Source organism: Ursus arctos, unplaced genomic scaffold (assembly GCF_023065955.2).
Source record: "Ursus arctos isolate Adak ecotype North America unplaced genomic scaffold, UrsArc2.0 scaffold_24, whole genome shotgun sequence".
Taxonomy (NCBI): Eukaryota; Metazoa; Chordata; class Mammalia; order Carnivora; family Ursidae; genus Ursus; species Ursus arctos.
Window position 1 is genome coordinate 21,226,582 of NW_026622919.1, and position 19,655 is coordinate 21,246,236.

The following is a 19,655-nucleotide window of genomic DNA, read 5'->3' on the forward strand; positions in this document are numbered from 1 at the left end:
GGATTGAGCCCCACATCAGGCTCCTCCACTGGGAGCCTGCTTCTTCCTCTCCCACCCCCCCTGCTTGTGTTCCCTCTCTCGCTGGCTGTCTCTCTCTCTGTCAAATAAATAAATAAAATCTTAAAAAAAAAAAAGGGAGGGAAAGGTGAAATAAGATAATATCACAATTTCTTTTTTAAAAGTTATGGGTCAGTCTTATTCTTGGGTAAAATTTTTTTTCGAAGACTTATCTGCATTTTCTTTTTGATATATTTGAAAGTTGTCTTACTCTTGTTTTGGGTTTGTACCACAAATAAGCCTGTCCCAGTCCCTCAACCCGAGTCCAGGGGACCCTGAACCCTCCTCTTTGAAGACAAGCTGCTTTGATCTTCTCACTTTAGAATCTGGATTCTACATTCTACACCCTCAGAGTTCTCTGGGCATTTTCCAGCTGGCCCGTGGACAGTATAATAGTACTCATGTAAACATGAGCTATATGTAGTATGATGGTCTATTTTTTTTTTCTGGCAGAAGTTAAGAAAAACACCAAAAGACATTTCATCCAAAGTGAAATAATATTTTCCATAAATTCCAGTAAAACTCGATTTGTGGAAGCATAAGCAGGAGGAATTAGGATAGGAAATTAATTTTTTTTGGTTTTGCTGAAATGGGTCATATTTTTAAAAATTTGAACTTTTCCACCTTTAAAGGCTTTAAGCATCAGCAGATGGGTTGTGGAGCTGAAGGGGTAGGGGGAGAGGTAGAGCTGGACAAGTGGAAATTGCTTATCTTGGGCGATCAGCTAGGGCTTCCATCATCTTCAGCCTAGCGTGTTAAGAACGCAGCACAGTGAGGTCGGGAAGGCACTAGGAGGCAGGAAGCAGGTGGAAAAGGCAAGTTAGGAGGCCTTGGTCAGCAGCTGCAGGAGGGAGAGGCCAGCGTAAAGGGCACAGAGGTGGGGGAGTGTGTCTGGGTCCCACGTGTACTGGGGGCCCGATCGCTGCACTTCGAGGCCACTCAGCCCCACTAGGGCCTCTGTGAGGGTCAGTTCCTCTTCCCCAAGGGAGGAGAGCAGGTCAGGCTGCAGGGGGAAAACACCCTCTTTATCCTGTAGGAAATTCTGTTCCATTGTGCTCTCCACCTGCAAGGAACCAAAATAGCATGAAAAGAAAGAACTGGAACCTGTCCTCCTTTCTCCTAACTCATAAAAACCACGAAGAGGGCTACTTTTCTCTTATTATAACTCTTTTCATTACATTATAACTCCATGTGGGCCTTTTAACTAACTACCCTGTAGGGTGGGCAGCACTCTTTTTTTTTTTTTAAGCCCTAATTTACAGAGGAGTGAATTGAGACAGACTCAGAGACATGAAAAGATTTGCTCACATCATTTGGCTGTGAATTAGCAAAGCCAGGGTTTTCTGTCTTCTCAAAGCTGAAAAACCCAGATAACTGCCCAGAAATCCACTCTTCTACCTCTGGTTGCGAAATAGCATACAAGGGAGAGCACGGAGACAAATGAGCCCTGGGCACGCGCCCCTGCCCTGCGACAGAGGCTCTCCAGGACAGTCTGTCGTTAGGCTAAGTCTGTATCTTTCCACTGGTTCCAGCTGACTCCCTCCCAAACTCTCCCCGGCACCTGCTGTTTTCTCTCACCAGCCTTAGCTGCACGGGTAGAATCTTTTTCTCCATCGATTTTATCAGCAGCTTCTGTTGGGCTTCACTTAGCTCTGGAGGGAAAAAAAAAAGCAGAGACATAGATGTGTGGTGCTCGTGCAAAGGGGACTCGAGACTCCAAAGAGATACACTTCTAGAATTTCAGCATTAATTAATCCACACAGTGATCCCAGGTTGAAAGCCTCTCTATGCTGTAGGCACCTTTGCTGGGGGTAGAAATCCTACCCCTGGACTCAGGGAACTTGCAGGCTAGTGGAGAAGACAAAGCCGTGTGCAGAGACAGCGCAGGGTGTTAAGGGAGCGATAGCTGAGGGGTCTACTTCGGACCTGGCATTTGAGGGCAAGCTTTTTTTTTTTTTTTTAATTTTTTTAAAAGATTTTATTTATTTATGTGACAGAGAGACAGCCAGCCAGAGAGGGAACACAGCAGGGGAGAGGGAGAGGAAGAAGCAGGCTTCCAGCCGAGGAGCCTGATGTGGGACTCGATCCCGGAATGCCGGGATCACGCCCTGAGCTGAAGGAAGAAGGCAGACGCTTAACGCTTAACGACTGCGCCACCCAGGCGCCCCTGAGGGCAAGCTTTTTAAGGGGACAGACATCTCAGCTTACTCTTGAAGGACCAGAGAGTTTTTCTAAGTGGGGCAATGTTCCATGCAGAGGGAAGAAGAGAATTCAGGGCAAGAGGAAAAGGCGTTACGCTCTGAAATTAAAACTAACAAATTTTCGTATACAAGTGATGAGCTTCGGGGCACCTGGGTGGCTCAGGTCATGATCCCAGGGTCCTGGGATGGAGCCCCATGTCGGGCTTCCTGCTCAGCCGGGAGCCTGCTTCTCCCTCTCCCTCTGAACCCTCCCACTCCTGTTCTCTCTCACTCTGCTCTCTCTCTCTCAAATAAATAAATAAAATAATCTTTTAAAAAAGTAATGAACTTAGCTATATGTAGAAATTTGAAATATGTGGCTGCTACAACTAGGGTTACTTCCCAACCTCTATCAGCAAGACTCAGCCACCTTCTCAGGTTATCCGAGGTGCCCAGATGAATTCTTAGGAAGGTAAACAATTTTTTACAAAATTTTTGTTATTTTATTTTATTAAGGCAATCTCTGTTTCCAACGTGGGGCTTGAACTCACAACCCCTTGGTTGCATGTTCTACCAACCTACCAACAGCTAGGTGGCCCTATAACCAATTTCTTTAAATATAAACTACTTTAACTGTGGTATAATTTGCCTGGCATTCATTCATTCATTCATTCATTCATTCATTCATTCATTCATTTTTTCATATATCTGGGAATTCATCCAGTGACTCATTCGTATCACTGAATAGGTTTATAAATGAAGACCTTACTCTCTACTTACCTGTTAGGGCTCCGAGGAAATAGAGGATGCCACCCATAGCTTCCTTTGATACCAAGACATCTTGAGGGAGTGCCTCCAGGGTCACTTCATGTCCTTTGTCTAGAGCCCCTTCAAGCTGTGGGGAAAGGTGGGCAACTATTTAAGACAACATGGGTAAGGGGCCCAACACAATGCCTGGCACATTATAGTCCCTTGAGAAGTGTTAACTACTCTCATTTCCTTGTTTCTTTTTCAAGGTGTCAAGTTATGAAAAGTACTGGACTCCTAGATTTCTTGTTCCCTGAGCCTGGGAACTGGAAAGGTTCCAGTTCCCTTCCCAAGAAAGGGCCCCGCTGGCCCGCTGCCTACCTCTGTCCGTCATCCAGGAGCAGGTGCTTTGAGGGAATCTGCCCTGTGTGCCCTTTTCCAGAGGCACGAGGAGGGCAGTGGCAGCGGGCAGGCTGGGGGGCACCTGGTCAGTCTCAAGGAAGACACCCACTATCTCCTAGCCGCTGACCCCCTTCTGTCATGTCAGGTCCCCTGCCAGTTGTGACACCCACGCACACCTCCACCAACAACCTTCCTCTGGGACCTCACCGTGAGCTCCAGGTCCTGTAGCTCTTTTTTCTTTCCGAGAAGTTTGCTGAGGGAGGTGAGCAGGGAACTTTGCCCTACCCGGCTTAGCTTTTTCACTTCTTGGATCTCTCTTTGAACTTCTTCTTTTAGTGTCTTGAAGTCTTCATGTTCCTCCCCTGTTGAGACAGTGAACATGGTAAGCCAAGAGCCCTCCATCTGGCAGCCTTCCCATTCAGCCCCCTCAGGGGCCGAGGTCCCTGTGCTCTGCTCCCAGCCTGAGCCTGGCCTCTCTTCTTGGCCAGGGAATGTGATTATGAAGTTTCCACAAGCCCTGACTTGAGGTGTTGTGGGGGACAGTCTAGGGCAAAGAGGTGGACCAGGACCCATGTCATCATCTAAGTGGGCAGTTGATTCTCCCCAGGCTCCCAAGCTCCATCCTGTGACAGTAGACAATTGACTTCCCTTTCTCTAAGACTCCAGCTTCAAGTTGAGAAGGGGAGTCTATTTCCCCTTCTTATGAGTTATTCGACAAAGAAGAAGGACTTTGGTGACTGAGTGAAGGCTAGGATGGGTGGGTCTTTATGAAGGATATGGGTGGATCAGGGTTAGCTGGAATCTTGGCCTGACCCTCTAGGGACCCGGCATCCTAAGAATATGTCCAGGAAAGTAGCTTCTGGAAGCTCCTGGAAGTGGCTCCAATCGCCCGGACCTGGGACTCTGCACTTGTCTTTCCCTCCCTCCACTCCACTGCCTTCATGCCAAAGTCTTGGGAGATACTCAGAAAATTCCTTACCAGCCTCAGATGCCAGGATACCTGAGGGGGGAAAAGAAAAGACAAGAATGTACTCCTCCAAAACAGTAGCCATGCCCAGAAGATGAAACATTAATGGGGGTTAGGAAATACATCCTGTCCTGGGATATCCCAGCTATCTTAAAGCTACACTTGCTGCATTCATAGGAGGCAGGAATAGGGGCAGGAGAGAAGCTAATGCAACGTGAAAAGGGGCTCCTGGATTGATTGAGTTGGCATCACTGTGACTCAGTGACTCAACCATCCCGGATGCGGGGGAGCAGAGCAGCAGATGTGCGTGGGACAGGTTACAGCTAAGGAGACCCTCCAGGACAGACCACCTGGGTACCCTGTCCAAAGACTTCCCCCTGCCACCACTTTTCCCTAAGCTATTGGAATTTCTGCCATGTGTTGAGGACCGTTGTTTGCTGAGATCTGCTCTTCCATGTCCCCCGTCAGTCCTTCAGGGAAGAGGAGGAAAAGATTGGAGTTTTAAAATTCTGCGTCGAGGGGCACCTGGGTGGCTCAGTCGGTTAAGCATCGAACTCTTGGTTTCGGCTCAGGTCATGATCTCAGGGTGGTGAGACTGAGCCCGCATTGAGCTCCCTGCTCCGTGGGAAGTCTGCTTCTCCTTCTCCCTCTGCCCCTCCCCCCTGCTCGTGCTCTCTTTCTCTCTTGCTCACTCTCAAGTGAATAAATAAAATCCTTAAAATAAATAAATAAATAAATAAATAAATAAATAAATAAATAAATAAATAAAATTCTGCATCAAGAAAGTTGCAGTGAAAGGAGCGGAAACGGGCTCCTGGGTAGCGCAGGGGGTTAGGCACCCAACTCTTGGTTTTGGCTCTGGTCCTGATCTCAGGGTCCTGGGATGGAGCCCCACATCGGGCTCTGCTTGAGAGTCTCTCTCCCTCTCCCTGCCCCTCTCACTTGTGCTCGCTCTCTCACTCTAAAATAAAAAAATAAATAAATAGACCTTTAAAAAAAAGAAAAAAAAGAAACGGGAGGAAACACTTATGGGTGAACTTCTCCTCTGGCTTTTCGGAAGACAGAAACAATGTACCTATGTCAGCATAAAACCTATTTGTGCCTTTTTATCTAGAGCGGATGTCAAGGCAGCTTTATCAGAGATCATTATAAAAACACACGGAGATTATGTTAGCTCACCCCCCCCCCCCACTTTGGGAACACACAGTATCTCTGAGTCTTATTTCTGCTTCTGCTTCTGACTTCCGGTCTCTTTCTGCTTCTCTGTCTCTCTAGGGCAGTATTTATGTGCTTCTGTCTGCCTGTCCTCAAGTTGAGGACAGATATTTTTATAAAGGGACTTGGGAAACAAAAGGAGGGGCTCCTTGAGGGATTAGGGTATATGCTATTAGAGGGTGCAGGATTTTAGCAGCTAATGTCAGCGTTGGGCAAAAGATGGGGGAAGCAATTTCACTCACCTCCAGGAGGGAAGGTCTGCATGTTATCATTGCAGATGTGTGGAATATCTGTAAGGTGCAAGAGAGGCCAGAGCAGGAGGACCCTTAGCAGCTGCCCACCTTCCCTTCTCTCTTCTCAAGTCCATGGGCTTTGTTAAGGGCTAGGTCCCTGTTCCCAGATGCCCCACCTCATCCCCTGCTCCACCTCTTTTGCTGAAAACTCTTTTCTTCCTCTGTAAACCCGAGTTCAACGCTATTTCTGCCTTGCGTCCTAGTGCTGGTATCTGGGTCTGTTTCCTCCGTTGGCCATGGACTTCTCGAGAGCAGAAGCTGTGGTTATTCATCTTTGTGCCCCCTTCCGCCAACTAACACAGCGCCCAGGGGTTCCTTCACTCCCTCTCCAGAGCAGCCCCCGCAGTTCAGTCCCTGGCATCTGGGCCGCAGTGTAGTACGTTCCAGCACTCATTCCCAGGCTTGCCACCAGAGGGGACCAGGATGCCTTAGTGCTAATGAGGGTAACTCTTGTCTTGAGGGGAGAACATGCCAGTGTCTGCTCACCCCACTCATCTTTGCCTTTGACCATCAGTTGTCTCACTCGAAAGGCCAGGATGCAGCCCTTGGGGATGGTTACGGCCTCCTTGTGGTTTATGGATCCCTAGGATCAGACAATGAGGATTTATGAACCTGCAGAGATTCTGAGACATGGGGTGAGGGAGGGGCATGTGGAGGGGCAGGCCTGAGCACCTCTGGGGAGATAAGAAGTGGAAAACCCTACATTCATGTCCCTGATTGTCTTTCCGTCCGGTCTGGACGCCATGGAATGCACTTCGGAGCCCTTCTGCATCATCCCTCTCACAATGTGTATCTCTCTTCCTGGTTCAGACAGACGAAGGAACTGGGTGGACCCGCTCCATCACCTGCCTGGGCATCTCCATCCCACCTGAGAGTGTCCACAGGCCCCATTCCTTCTTCCTCTTTGCCCTCTGGCCCATGCTCATCTCCTCCAGGAAGCCTTCCATGACTAACCCTACTCAGTTCCAACTCACCCCTTGGATATTTATACAAACTAGATTTAGGTATGTAGAGCATTACTCATCTACATCGAATCCTCCGAGCCTGTGTTCTCGGGGCTTTAACCTGTGTGTCTCCTCCATGAGACCGAGAACTTTCTGAGAGCAGGGATGTCTCTCCTGTGCACTGGGAACACCAGGAGGGGTCACCCACGACTATGAGTTTCCCCTTCCCTGATGGCTCCCTGTGGCGTCTGGCACAGGGATCTGCCCACACGGGGCGCTCTTGACCACAGAGAGGACTTGTGTCTGGCTGACAGGGGCCTTGAATCTTGAAAAGCAGGAAGAAGGAGTGGGTCATTTTCAGTATCCTGGGTAGGCACCGATCGGGCAAAGTTAATGTGTTAATGCGGCTTCTGAGGAGAGGCTAAATGTAAGTGTGTGTGTGTGTGTGTGTGTGTGTGTGTGTGTGCGCGCGCATGTGTGTGCGAACCAAACCTGTAGCCCCAGTGGGGCGAAGAACGGGAGGGAGAAGCAGCCCTCGGCCTTGCCGGCTCTCTCCAGAGTGACCTCCTGCACGGTCTCCACCACCTCCATGACCACATACAGGTTCTCCCCTCGGTCTCGCATCTCCTTCAGGAACGGGTGCTCGGCTGACAGCTTCCTGGGGCAGGAGACACACGAAGGGATGGGTCAGAACCTCTCCCCGCCTGGGTCATCACGCGCTCCTCTCTCCCTCGGTCAGGAGCTAGGCCTGGTGGCATTGGGGAGAGGCGTGAGGACTCTGGAGTAAGGGACCGAGGCTGAAGCCCAGATCTCCCACCTCCTGGCAAGGCGGCCACTCTGAGTCTGGGGTGCCCCATCTATAAAATGAGGATAATGACACCTCCCTCCAGGGGTGCTGGGGGCAAAACTAGGAAATCATCTGGCATGGCTCCTGGCCCGGAACAGGGCCCCGTGGTATCTCCTACCCCCTTTTCCCTTTGCCTCGGGATGCCTTCCCCTCTCTTTCGTCCTCCCTGTTCTTAGTCCTGTTCATCTCTCCTGGGGCCCCTTGTTCCCATCTCTTACCCTCTCTCTTGCTGTTAACACCACTTCCTCCTCCCCCCTTGCTGGCATACAGAAACGCGTTCTTTGATCTTGCCACTCCTTCAAATTGCCATTCTGTGTCTTTCCTTCGCTTCATTGGCAAGTATCTCGGAAGATGCGCCCACACGCACTGTCTTTCCTTCCTCACTGTCCACTCCTAAATTCTTTATCATTTGGCTTCTATTTCCACTCCTCAACTGAAATCCCAACGACCTCACACCCACCAAATTCACATTCTGTCACTCTGCACTGACCCTGCTGGCCCAGGCCGGGCTCCTGGCTTCCAGTCCCCCTGTGCCACCATGCTTCTGCTCCCCGCTTTCAGCCTTCTAATTCCTATCCGTTCTCTGTCTTCTGTGCTAGTTTCTTTGGTTCCTTAAAATTTTACGTTCTCTAAGATTCTGTTCTCAGTTCTCTGCTGTCTGGACTTCCTTGAACATCCCCTCCCCGTACCCCATTCCTATAGTTTTCCGTCTTTATATGGCCGACCACCCCACAGGGATCTTCATCTTGACTTCTCTCCTGAGCTCCGGGCCCTCATTTCCAACTGCCTTAAAATTTTTCTTTTAAAATGTGATATAGTTGGGGCACCTGGGTGGCTCATTCGGTTGGTTTCGGCTTGGGTCGTGATCTCAGGGTTGTGGGATTGGGCCCCATGTTGGCGGAGGGTGGGGGGAGCCTTCCTGCCTCCCTTCTTTCAACCACTACTTAACAACTTAAAAGTGGGTTCCCCTGGCAAGCCCAACATCTGAGGTGCCCAGCATCGACATGGCATCTGCCACACCCTTTGTGCTGCGGGGGCAGCATTCCCCAGGGCTGTCTGGTGTATGTATGGGACTGGGCAGGTGGCTTGATTTATGGGAAGAGAACCCTGTGCCCAAGCGTCAGTGGGGAGCAGATAAGACCCTTTCCCTTTTATAGAGTCATAGTTCAGGAAGGAACCCTAGAGATTTTCAAGGAACCACATCATTTTTCAGGAAAGAAAACAGGTCCTGAGAGGAGAAGTGACTTTTCCAAGGTCACACAGCAAGTTAATGTGAACATGCTCTTTCTCGTGTGTGTGTGTGTGTGTGTGTGAGAGAGAGAGAGGGAGAGAGAGAGAGAGAGAGAGAGAGAGAGAGCGAGCAGGGCGGTGGTACTGGAAGTAGTGGAAAGATGGGGGGAGTGGTTAGGGGATGGCCCAGATGTACTCATGGGATAGAATGGTCATCTTTTTTTTTTTTTAAAGATTTTATTTATTTATTTATTTATTTGACAGAAAGAGAGAGAGAGCAAGCACAAGCAGGGGGAGCAGCAGGGGGAGAGGGAGAAGCAGACTCCCTGCTGAGCAGGGAGCTGGATACAGGGCTCCGTCCCAGGACCCCGGGATCATGACCTGAGCCGAAGGCAGACGCTTCACTCACTGAGCCCCCCAGGCACCCCTAGAATGGTCATCTTTAAGAGCTCCCCTGTGATGACCTCATAGGGGAAGGTCAGTGTGAGGGTCCTGTCCTTTAACTCAGGGCCCAAAGCACCCTTTCCCAGCACCGCCCACCGCATCCTGGCAGCGCCCCAGCCCTGTCACTCTCACCTCTCCTGGTGCAAGGTCTCCAGAGCCTTAGGAGCCACACTGAGTGTCTGGACCTCCAGGGTACTGCTCCTGGACAGCCCGGCAGTCCCCGTCACCTTGACTGTCCTGGGCACGTCCACCTCTCCCTCCACTCGGGCATCCAGCATATTCTTAAAGCTAAAGTTGCCGGAGTCTGTTGGGTCTGCGGGAGCGAGAAGGCGACAGGGGCCAGCCTGAGAGGCATCCCCGACTTCCCCTGCCTCCTGGGACAACTGTGGGCTATGTGACACCAAACCACATCTGGGCAGAGGGAGCTTTGGGCTCCTCCTCGCAGGCCAGGGCCTGGCCCCCAGCCCTCAGGACCCAACCGCACGCCGGCACTGACCTGAAGGCGAGCTGCCGGCTTCGAGCACATCCAGGAGAGTGTAGTCGGTGCAGACGTACCGGGCGCCCCAGAAGAGTGTGCTCTTCCTCTTCCTCAGCACCAGGCAGAAGGGGTGGAAGCGCTTGAAGTCTATGAGGCTGTCAAGGGGTGTCAGGTCCCCTCTGGGGTTTAGCTGTCTGGCCAGGGCTCGGGTGACATTTTCAAAGATGGTCATTTTCTCTGTGGGGGTGGGGGCGAGAGACAGGAGAGTGACAAGTTGAGGGACCAGGACATGGTAAGGGCCTCGCAGAGAGACAGCACCTGGCTCTGGGGGAGGGGGTGCCTTTCAAGACGTGTGGACTCTCGGCGTGTCGGAGCTGAAAGCAGCCACAGGAGTCTCCACTGTAGCATGAGGACACCAGCCCCGAGAGCTGAGACAACTTGCCCGAAGCCACACGGCTGGTTCGAGAAGCCAGGCCTTCCCGGTCAAGGGCTCTTTGCTCACCCCTCCGTGTTGCTCACGGACTTGCAGCCTGGCTGGAGCATTTCGTTCGTGAGGGAAGCATAGCTCCTGTCACACAGCTCTGCCCACCTTGTCTTCCGCAGAGAGCTCTGAGGGCCGGGACCGGGGAGGCCAGGGAGGCGGGCAGCCCCCCCTGGTGCCGAGGGCCCGAGGAGGCAGATGTGGTTCGCCTGCCCCAGTTGCCCTTTCTTTGGGTGGGGGTCAATTCCCCATACCCTGTACTTCCCTTGTGCCCACCTCCTGGCTCCTGGCTCTGAGGAGACCCACTTCCCTCGGTGCTGCCCAATACATCCGGGCATTTCCGTCTTTGCCTTGGCTCCCTCTGCTTGCAACACACTCCCTCCCAAGCTAAAGAATCCCCAGTCATCCTCTAAGATTCAATTTGGGTCACCTCTTTTGTGACTCCCTTGTCACTCCCCTTCAGGCAGCTGGTGTGACTCTACCCTATGTCCCCAGAGCACTTGGTACATGCCCTTCCGAAACACCTGCGGCCTCATGTGGCTCATGTTGTTATGATCTGTTCACCTGACTCTCGCCTACTCGACTGTGGCCTCCCAGAGGGCAGGAAATGGGTCTTAGTCATCTCTGCAGCGTCAGCACCGAGCACAGGGCCTGGTGCAAGCCGGGAGACTGGCAAATGTGTGTGGAAAGAATGAATGAAGAGATGAATGAATGAACGTGGCCCTGGGAGACATATACTGGGGGGAGAGGGCCCTGGAGAATGTGGGGTCTGCAAGAGCCTGAACTTCGTAGCCTTTGAGGTTCGAGTCCAGGTGCTTTGGCTGGGTGGCCAGCTGGCACAGCCGTGGGTGGGAGAAGACACACCAGCTAGCCTGGAACTGTCTCGCCGCCCCCGTGGGTGCCTCACAGAGTCAGGGAAGCGGGAGCCACACACACAGGTGCATGGGCCCTCTGCCAATCACATGGCTCCAAGGTGCCTTTTTCACCCCTCATTCCCGGGTGGGCCAGGATGTGACAGGACAACCTCGGGGGGCCAGCTAGATGCCCGTGGGAAGGGATCAGGTGACTTCTGTCTCTTCCCTCCCTGAGAGGTGCTCACAGGACCCCTTCTCACTTCTCCCCCCAAGGCTTATGAAGATACCTACTCGCCTGGGCTCTAGGGGACTCCTAGGCCCGTCTCCTCCCACCTGTGTTCTTGTTCATCCCTAGAACACCCCCTCCTCCCCTGCTGTCATCAAGCTCTTACCAGAGAGCAGTTCCGGGTCCCGTGCAGCGGCCGGATCTGGGATAAGGGCCCAGGACTCACGCAGTCTGTAGGTTGAGAGAGCTACTGTCCCTCACGGGGATGGGCTACTGCTTTATGCCTCTCTGGAGGCAAGGATGTAGGCTTCCAGGGACCCCGCCTGCCCCGGTGACCCCACCCCTCTCCTGCTCCACTTCCAGGAGAACAGCATCAACCTGTTCCACGCGTGCCCTGCCCCAGGCCCTGGGCCCTGGCCTCCGGAGGGCTGAGGGGGCGGGAGCTGCCAGGCAGGTGCCAGCGTGGGCGGAGGGAGCCAGACCAGGGAGAGGTGGCCACCGAAGGTTGGCTTGACGGGCTGAGTGGAGAGGAAGGAAGACAGCTTTGGGAGAGGGGCAACAGAGGCAGTGGGGTGTGTGTGTGCACGTTGATGTGTCATGAGGGAAGGCATCTCTGTTCTGTCATCATCAGGGTCATCAGGAAGCATCTAGGATTCATGACGAGGCCTTGTGGGCCTGATAAGGGGACAAGAAATCCTGTGTGTCCACAGATTCCAGCAGAAAGCAGAACGGCTGAAACATTGTCCTTCATCTTTCTGCTGGTCTGTCTGCCCATCACTCCCTCCCTCCCTCCCTTCGTTTTAGCCACAAAGAAATATCAATGGCCCCGCTAGCCGCCTATGTCTGTGTAGGCAGAGACAGACACAGACCAAGTGGTTTCCTGTTGTGTCCCGCTCAGCGCGTTGGCTCCTCTTGGAGTGTTGTACCCACACAGACAGAGGCCGAGCGGAGTGAGTGGCGAGGCTAATGGGCATGTCTGCCTTGAGTGTTGTTCTGAAGTCCGTGCCTGACGGGAATTTTAAAGGGGACTTTATGCACGAGGTTGGGTTTCTAGATGACAAATCAAGACATTTCCAAGCAAGACTCCTATCGTGTTGGGATATGTATCTATGTGTCTATGCCTATGTCGCCTGAATCTGTCTTCATGCTCGAACTTTGAGGCTCTCCTCAGTACCACTCATCGAAAAGGAAATGCAGCCTTGAAAACCGGGAAGAGGGGCGCCTGGGTGGCTCAGTTGATTAAGTGTTGGACTCTTGATTTCAGCTCAGGTCATGATCTCAGGGTGGTGAGATTGAGCCCCGCATCGGGCTCCAAGCTGGCCGTGCAGCTTGCTTAGGATTCTCCTCCCTCCCTCTCCCTCTGTCCTCTCCCCACTCCATTCTCTCTCTTTTTCTATTTTTTTTTTTTACAGATTTTATTTATTTATTTGAGACAGAGCGAGCAAGAGAGAGCACAAGCCTGGGGAGAGGCAGAGGGAGAGGGTGAAGCAGACTCCCCGCTGAGCAGGGAGCCTGATGCAGGGCTTGATCCCAGGACCCTGGGATCATGACCTGAGCTGAAGGCAGATGCTTAACTGTCTGAGCCACCAGGCCCCCCCCCCCGCCCCCCTTCTCTCTTTCTGAAAAAGAAAATCATGAGATGAAGAGCAGTTAGGTCTTCCCTGGAGGTTTTCTGAGGGGCTGGTGGTGAATGCCGAGATCAGATCACCCCATGCTCGGCAAAACTTCCTAAGACCCGAATTAAACCTTTGTCTCCAAAGTGTCCTTCAATATGACAGATGCTCCCAGATCTCTCTTCTCTGTGTCATAAAACAAAACCTCCCGGGGTCTGGTCCCTGGCCCCTATCAGCTTCCTTCCTATCCCCCAGGCCCTTCCTGTGTGACTGTCTAGTACTTCCTCCTCCAATAGCCCCAGCCAAGGGCTTGGATGTGTGGGAAGGCTGTCGTTAGTCATTCGGTCCCTGTCACATGGGCGCAGGTATGCAGAAATAGGTGTATGTGCTGTATTCATTCCATCTCTACCTGTCTTGTCCTTTCTGTATCTCTTAATCAGTGCTTTGATGCGATGCCACTGTCAACCAGCTCATCGTCCTGGGCTGTGCACTCTCTCATCTTTTAATCAGCTCCAGAGAAGGTGGCCCCCCTTCCCCACCCTCCCACTGGCCCACCATTGCCTCAGTGAGACTTTTGGGAGTTTCCCGCTGGCGTCTACCCTCTTTCCACTGGCTGCAGGCCCACGTTTGCAGTCCAGGCCATCCTCCAAAGACCTGGAGACCGGTGATTTCGAGAAGCCACCTCAAAAGTCCTTGTAGCCAGCTTTCTCTCCTCAGACCCGGAAGTTTTGCTCCTTTCCTTTCTGTTGCCTTCTTTCATTCACTCTGGGCTCTACCAGGCCTGTCCTCGTTCTCCTTATACCACCCCATCCCACCTCTGTCCCATTGCACCATTCCCCACACTGCCTAATGGTGTTCCAAGAAGGCGGCTTTGAGGGTTCGAGGCAAAGAAGAAATAAGGGATTGCGGGGTCAGCCAAGTTGAAGATCTTGTGCTTTTGGAAGAAAAACATCCATGTCAGCCTTGTCACTGTGCTGCTCCTTCCACCCATCCAGGATACCCTGTCTTTTTGTCACTTCTCCAGTCCCCCTATCTAGGAGTCTTGGGGATAGGCCAGAGAATCCCTTCAGAGTCCCGAGGCTCCTTCTCCTCAGAGTCTTGGTTTACAATCAGGGGAATCTGGGATATAATTTAAATTGTGCTGGAAGTTATTTAATTTAGACTAATTTGTAAGAACTCTTTAGGTCAATTAAAAGCGACTTACTGAGAACAGGAGGCTGGGTGGTGCATGGTGCCTTGTATGCGGCGGGTTCTGCTCTCTATCTCCCTCTGGTGGTCACTCAGGGGAGGTAATGCGATAATCACCTCTAATGTGGGCACCAAGCTTGTGATTTGGGTGTAGTTGCTAGAAAACGGGGATCAGGGAAGGGAGCTGACCTAGGGGAGGAAGCCACCTGTTCTCTGGGAACCTGAATGTCCTAGAGTGCACGCAGGCTTTGGGACAGACTGTTATTTCCTTACCCATTTTCCTTTTATTATTGTTGATTTTCTGCTTAGGAAGGGGCCAAACAGGACAGAGAGGGGGTAGGCTAGTGGAGTTCAGAAGGGTGTGAGGTACTGATCCTGGCAAGAATGGGAAGAAGCTGGCACAGACATACTGCCAGACCTCCTGTGAGTGAAACATGGTGAATCAGCTGGGGGGAGGACAGGCCGGAGTGGAAGCCTGACTGTGGTAGAGGGGCAGGAAGAACATGCCCCAGGGGCATTGCGTTTTATATTTCCCATGGGAGGTAGGAAGTTTTGGGGTGCAGACTGCAGACCGTGAGCTATACTTCTATAAATTCTCCTTTCTGAACAAAATAAAACCCCCAGAATCCTTTTTCTTTTCTTTTCTTTTTTTAAAGATTTATTTATTTATTTGAGAGAGAGCAAGCGAGACAGCACGAGCAGAAGGAAGAGGCAGAGGGAGAGGGAGAAGCAGGCTCCCCGCTGAGTAGGGAGCCTGATGCAGGGCTAGATCCCAGGACCCTGGGATCATGACCTGAGCCAAAGGCAGATGCTTCACTGACTGAGCTACTCAGGCACCGAATCCTTTCTTATACCCTAAAATACTTTGAGGTTTCTTCCCAAATTCCCAAATCAGCTTTGGAGCCCAAGACACCTCCAAACTCTTGGCTGAGTAGACAAGTCTTGTGACACTTGTCACAAGTTCAAGGTCTTGTGACACTTATTCAAATCAAAGTTGTGCTGAAGAACTCAAGAAGTGTGTCGAACTTGAAGGCGTCGGCCCTCACTGCCCCCAGCCCTCCACTGCCAATCCCTCGACCCACAAGGCTGGTATGGGCAAGGAGTCCACTGCCTGTTCCAGCCCAAATCCAGAGATGCCTCCTCTGTCAGCTGATTCTCCCAGAACCCCAGCTCTTCCTGAGCCCCTGAAGATGCAGCTGGAACAGGTGTTGGAGCTCCTGTCCACTTCATGGTTGATGAAAGAGAAGCTTTCCTCCTTGGCTATGATTGCTAGGCCCCTCTTGATGGGACAGAGCCCCTAGATCCTTGTAAAAGATACTGGGTCCCAGATGGAGCCTTTGAAGGTCTGCCTCCAAGAGAACTTGGAGCCAAAGTGCCTCTCCATTTCACCAGCAACTCTGGGTCTATACAAAGGCCCACTCTGCTTTCCCTAGTCCTGGTCAGGGAAAGTCAGGTGTTCTTGGCCAGCACCTGAAGAATGGAGGGGGTGGCATAGAGGGCACAGAGTGGTGACAAGGCATTGTGCTCCCTGGTATAGAGAAGTCCATCCCCTGGTATGCCAGGGCCCAGGTAGCCTTCAGCTCCGACCTGAAAGTCCTTGAGCAGCTTGAAATGAAGACAGAAGAGCCCTACCACCCCCCTAGATGAAATTCTAGTCCAGGGACGTCCCCATTTGCACAACAGAGAATAAATATCATGGGAGGATTTGCATTTGGGGTACCACCAGCTTCAGAGGTGGTCTGCAGTACAATTTTAAATTCCAGCCCCTGCCCCTACCCTTGAACCCCTCTGCCCATTGGTACCAGAGTTGAGCAGAAATGAGCACAGATTAAGAGTCTGGAGACCTGAATACCATAGAGAGCTCTGCCAGGAGCCTGCTGTGTGGCCCTGGAGAAGTTCCTTCCTTTCTCTGGGCCAGAGACATCATCTGTGACTGAAGGGGTGGAGCTGCATGAGCTCTTGCAACACTTCTAGTGCTCGAACTCTATTTTACCCTAGTTGTCACCCCTCACACCTGTCCTGCAACCCCCAGGCCCCTCACCAGTTCTGTACGTCAGGAAGGACCTCGTTCTGCACGGACACAGCTAGCGGAATAATAATTCTTAATCATTTTAAGCAAGAACTCCTGTAGTTTTCATTTTGCACAGAGACCCATAAATTATGTTGCAGGCCTGGCTTGGTACCATTGGGTCTAAGCCAGGGGACCTGCCAGTCACATCAGGGAGGGACCCCAACCCCGCTCCCGACCCTCACCATGCAGAGCCCTTAGTAGGTAGACCATGTACCCAGCCCGTATGGGGTTGAGTTTACTAGAAGTCTCCTGCAGTCATTCAGCTCTGCCCCTCGGATCCCCAGAATCTCCGGCTCACTAAGATCCAGGGCCCCATCCACCTGGGAGAGTATGGGAAGTGATCAGCTAAGTACTCCTCCAGTTGGAGAGACAGGGAAGTCCTTGAAGTGGGGGAGAGTTCTCCCCGCTCAGAGAGAAGACTCCGTCAGGGCAGGGCCCCAGTCCCTCGCTTAGCTCAAAGAAGCCTCCCTCCAGTGCGCTGAGATCTCCCTGGAGAAGCAGGCCCGTCACCCGCGTGGAGCCCACACGCGCCCTAGCCGCCCTTAGCTCCGCCCAGGCCACCAAACCCCGCCTCTGCCCTATTTAGCCTCGCCCCTCCCCATCATCTCCACCGGGTCCCGCCCCCGGCGCTCGCAGTCTGGCCCCAGGACTCCTGCCCGCTCCGGGTCTCCCTTATCACCCCGCCCCCGGCCTGAGAAAGCCCGCTCGCCCCGCCCAAGCCCCGCCCCCCGGCGCCTCCGCCCCGCCCCCGCCGTGTCCCCTACTCCCCCAGCACCACCCCTTAGCTGGGCGGCCGCTGTCCCCGGGTCAGGCCTTTCAGCGCCAGCCGCTCCTCGTCCACCGCAACCCGCAGCGCCTGAAAGTCCGTGTGCTCCCGGCCCAGGCCCAGACTGAGCTCTGGGCGCAGGACAGTGGTGACCAGGACCCTACCCCGCTCCACCTCCTCGACATGACTTCACTCAGCGGGTCCCCCACCCCCAGGCACAGAAGCCCCCTTCTGGGCCTTGGCGTCCTGTGCCCTTCCTCAGGTACCCCTCCCCAGGGGAATATGATCAGGGCAGGTCTAGCGTGGGGTGCCCGGGAGCTCAGCTCCTTACAGTAGTTTCTGGTGGGCACTGAGGATCCTGCAGAGGGCGAGGGGGCGCACCCCGTCACCATGAGTGGCTGCGATAGAGAAGCAGGAGAGTCCCACGTGGGGGGGGGGGGACAGCTGAAGACAGGGGAACTGGGCAGAGGGTGGAGCTGGGAGGGAAAGCCTCATCTTTGTATCTGCAGTGCTGGGCATGTAGTAGTAACTCAATAAATGTCGAACGAATGAATGGGCTTGTGCTGGCATCCCTTTTGGCAGATCGAGGCCTCACCCAGCTTGGTTTTCTGTCTTCCTGGTTTGGGACACCGTTCCTCATAGGCAGTGAGGTTGCTGGTGACAAAGTCCCAGCAAGATGAGGTGAAACTGATTGTAGTCGGAACTCATCTTAGTCTAATGGGGGAGGTGCAGCCCTCCCCTTGGAATAAGCTGTCGGGGAGCTTCTGGTTTTGAGGCTGATATGCCCTCCCGCTGTAGGAGAGCTCAGCGTTGCACTCGAAGTGTCTGCATGTGAGCCCAGGACAGGAAGGGTGGGGGCTGCGCCCCACCCAGTTCTCCTTAACTGCCTCTCTCAGCTCCTGGGTACCCACAGTTGGCTCCCTGTTCACTTCCTTTTGTAGATAACGAGGCTTTGTAGATGCTCTGGTCTCTGTGTGGGGAGTAGGTCTTGGTCTCCCCAGGTTCAGAGCTCCTCAAAGGAAAAAGATCCTACTTCTTCCCTTGGTCTGGGAGCTCCCTGAGAGTGAGGTTCATGTCTCTCCCCCTCAGACTGGGAGCTCCCTCGGGGCTGTTCCAGGCTTCTGCTCCACAGGGCGGGAAGAAATTGGTGGTGCGAGGGCTGAGTGAGGGACTTCTTTTCTCCCACCCCTACCCACAGCCCGCTGGCTCCAGGATGCTGCACGTGGATGCCAAGCTGGGTCCTGCCCCAGAGCTCCCGGGTTCTTGTGGACCCGATATGTGGCTGGACTCTGGGCTCCTGGCAGCTTGGTTCCTGGCTCCCGCACAGCCCGGTGGGAGTGTTGGTTTTGACAGAGTGCATCTGTACCAGCCAGAAGTGTGAGAAGCAGACAGCAAAAATGAAACCGTCCAGCTGCCTGCTTGGCATCTCAGAACACGGGTCCCATGATGCTTGGTCCCCGGTAGAGAGAAGGATGGGAGAGAAACCGGTTGCGCCACCCCTTCCTGCCTGCCTGGTGGGCAAGTACGACCCAGAGGGCAGGGGGCAGAGGGAAGGGCTTAGGGGTTCAGCGACTGTGGCTCCGGGCAGAAGCATCTCCAAGTCTGTGGAGGCTCCGCTCTGTCCAGTGTCCTGTAACGCACCGAGCTGAAGCTATAGCTTCTGATGCCCCCTTCCCACCAATTTCGGACTCAGGGACCCCAACTGACTGGGGTGAAGGGGTCTCTCCCCGGGGAGAGGAACCAATGAATCATCTCTCTTGCCCCGTCCCCATTCCCCCATCATCTGCCCCCCCTTGTCCTCCCTCTCCTGCCCTAGATCCCAAGGGGGAAAGGAATTTGAGCCAGAGGGGGCCAAGGGGAGAGCTAGTAGATCACTTTTACTATCCCGAGCTCTAGGACCCATCCTGACCTGGGTTCCAGGCACAGTTTCCCTCCCTGGATCCTTTCCCACCCTAGCTTACCTCGGGGAATTGGTGTTAGGTGTCCAGATGGGGGAACCGATTCTCTGCAGATCTTAAAGATGCCATTTCTGCTGCTTGGGGTGACAGGAAGTCAAATGAGGCTCCAGAGATGGGCATAGATGACAGTCTCAGGGCCCCACCTGTTCCCCAGCCTCCCACTCTCGTGGGTCTACACGGTCTGTTTCCCAGCATCCAGTGAGACGTGCCCCAGACTGATTTCAGAAACGGGTAGGTGAGCAGAGAGGGACAGACAGTGGCAGGGGAGAAACTGATGGAGGGTTCGATAGGGTTGGGGCCAAGATTCCAAACCCCAGGCCAGGGTGTGGCTGGGTTGGAGGTTGAACTGCATCCTGAAACCTCCCACACCCTAGTTCTTTTCCCTCCCCCTGAAAGTGGGGAGGCCCATGTCTCCTGAGAAAAGAGGATGGGGTGGGGGGGTCCCAGGTTTTTCTGAGATGAGTCAAGTTGAAGCTTCCTGGATGATATGAGGGAGACCAACCTTGGAGTGGTGGAGGGAGCCTCAGAGATGGCAAGAGGAGGGGTGGGGGTGTTGGAAAGGAGACAGGGAAGTCAGGGTGGATCAGAGGGACTGGGGAGGATTGATGGGCTCCACTTTGCTTCTCCTTGAGTGGCCACCCCGTCTACCACAGGCTCTGCCTCAAACTGGGTGGAACCCTGGTTCAGTGGTTTT

At 53.3% G+C, this 19,655-nt stretch overlaps 1 protein-coding gene and 1 long non-coding RNA gene across 4 annotated transcripts in view; one reads left to right on the forward strand and one right to left on the reverse strand.

The window, feature by feature from the left end:
* The window catches only part of LOC113265508 (uncharacterized), a 30,951-nt gene that overhangs the window by 1,850 nt on the left and 9,446 nt on the right, over positions 1 to 19,655 (forward strand). The gene's annotated exons all lie outside the window — the stretch shown is intronic.
* Positions 546 to 19,169, reverse strand: GSDMA (gasdermin A). 2 transcript variants are annotated; one of them, XM_057317946.1, is made up of 11 exons: positions 18,965 to 19,169; positions 9,823 to 10,041; positions 9,459 to 9,639; positions 7,298 to 7,463; positions 6,348 to 6,444; positions 5,811 to 5,858; positions 4,366 to 4,386; positions 3,594 to 3,748; positions 3,018 to 3,132; positions 1,636 to 1,709; positions 546 to 1,120 (listed from the first exon to the last, which is right to left on the reverse strand). In XM_057317946.1, exons 2-11 carry the CDS (start codon positions 10,034 to 10,036, stop codon positions 878 to 880), a joined length of 1,314 nt encoding a protein of 437 aa, XP_057173929.1. In that variant the 5' UTR covers positions 10,037 to 10,041; positions 18,965 to 19,169; the 3' UTR covers positions 546 to 877. The 2 variants fall into 2 exon arrangements, with proteins under 2 accessions (XP_057173929.1, XP_044245196.1); XM_044389261.3 differs by lacking the exon at positions 18,965 to 19,169 and adding an exon at positions 11,532 to 11,634.

Bases quoted from the DNA above. Each gene is read 5' to 3' on its own strand.
- GSDMA (XM_057317946.1), bottom strand. From the start codon at position 10,036: ATGACCATCTTTGAAAATGTCACCCGAGCCCTGGCCAGACAGCTAAAC. The intron at 6,445-7,297 runs GTTTGGTTCGCA...GTCTGATCCTAG, and splicing joins TCGCCCCACTGGGGCTACAG to GGATCCATAAACCACAAGGA. The intron at 4,387-5,810 runs GTGAGTGAAATT...TTCCCCCCTCAG, and splicing joins GCAGACCTTCCCTCCTGGAG to GTATCCTGGCATCTGAGGCT.